This window comes from Sinocyclocheilus anshuiensis, unplaced genomic scaffold (assembly GCF_001515605.1).
Source record: "Sinocyclocheilus anshuiensis isolate Anshui unplaced genomic scaffold, SAMN03320099.WGS_v1.1 scaffold200, whole genome shotgun sequence".
Taxonomy (NCBI): domain Eukaryota; kingdom Metazoa; phylum Chordata; class Actinopteri; order Cypriniformes; family Cyprinidae; genus Sinocyclocheilus; species Sinocyclocheilus anshuiensis.
The window spans coordinates 799020-800266 of NW_015558595.1; the positions used below are offsets into that span (position 1 = coordinate 799020).

A 1247-nucleotide genomic window follows, 5' to 3' on the forward strand; every position below is an offset into this window, starting at 1 on the left:
CTCTCTCTCTCTCTCTCTCTCTCTCATTCACTTCACTCTGTCTGGCTGTGGGTCTCTTCACTGCTGGTGTATTTCAATTGCATATGATGCTCAGCTGGGATTTTCTTCGCTTTAATGAGTTGCTGACATACTTGGTTCTTTCTGTTCACCCAGGAGAGAACAGAAGCTTAAGGAAATACAAGCTATATCTCTTTACCTGCCTGCTCAACCATGTCTGTGGTGTTTGGTGTGACGGCACCTTATAAACCAAACTCACAATCTCATAAATCTAGATGAAGATTCCAGCCAACATCATAGTCATGGTTCAAGGGTCTTTTCTCTGCTGGTTTGAGCTAATTTGTGGCTTTACATTTTCTTGTCTGATGAAATACAATGTGTGTGTTTGTTGTTCAGGCAGAGGAGAGACACGGAAGTATCGAGGAGCGTATGAGACATTTAGAGGGACAGCTGGAGGAGAAGAACCAGGAACTGCTCAGGGTCAACATCACTTTATATCACTAAATAATCTATACTTCCATACTATATACTGTTTTCACAGTATGCTTATTTTGTGCAGAATGTAAATTGTCAGATTGTGGAACATCCAAATTAGCAACTACATTTGCCAAACAATAAAACAGCACGCTGTGTGGAAAACTGTATCCCACAATGGAATGCATTCTAACTTGACCTTCCATTTCCAGTATGATGAATGAACTGAAAGCCAAGTCAACTATGATTATCATCTCCTCCTAACAGAATATTTTATTGGACTGTCAAAAACACAAAATATACGTTTTTACTTCTGAGATGATAACTGGGGACCACTCGCAAATTTAAAACCCTCAGAGACCCAGCGTAGCAGAATTGCAAAGTTTGAATAAAGCATTGCTAATGCTAAACACAATTCAACAAATGTATCTATTTACAAAGCAAGTATTTGACATCTTATATTTATTTTATTTTATTTTATTTTATTTCTATGTGTCTAATAATGGAAAAATGCTTCCATGCTCTGACATTTTGAAACATTTTTCTCCACATTTTTCTCACACAATATAGTCCGAGCCTATTCAATGACAAAGATTATATCACTATTGTCTCATTGATTTAGCTATATATATATATATATATATACAGTATATATATATACAAACATACACACACACTGATATAGCGGCATTAAATGTATATATGTGTATATATATATATATGTATATATATATATATATATATATATATATATATATATATATATATATATATAT

The 1247-nt window shown here is 34.2% G+C and overlaps 1 protein-coding gene across 9 annotated transcripts in view; it reads left to right on the forward strand.

Moving 5' to 3' along the window:
• ppfia2 (PTPRF interacting protein alpha 2) overlaps nt 1–1247 on the forward strand; it is a 184336-nt gene that overhangs the window by 159206 nt on the left and 23883 nt on the right. For all 9 annotated transcript variants that reach the window (XM_016475772.1, XM_016475778.1, XM_016475775.1 and 6 more), the window contains one exon: nt 394–477. In XM_016475772.1, the coding sequence (XP_016331258.1) occupies nt 394–477 (84 nt within the window). The remainder of the gene's footprint in view (nt 1–393; nt 478–1247) is intronic.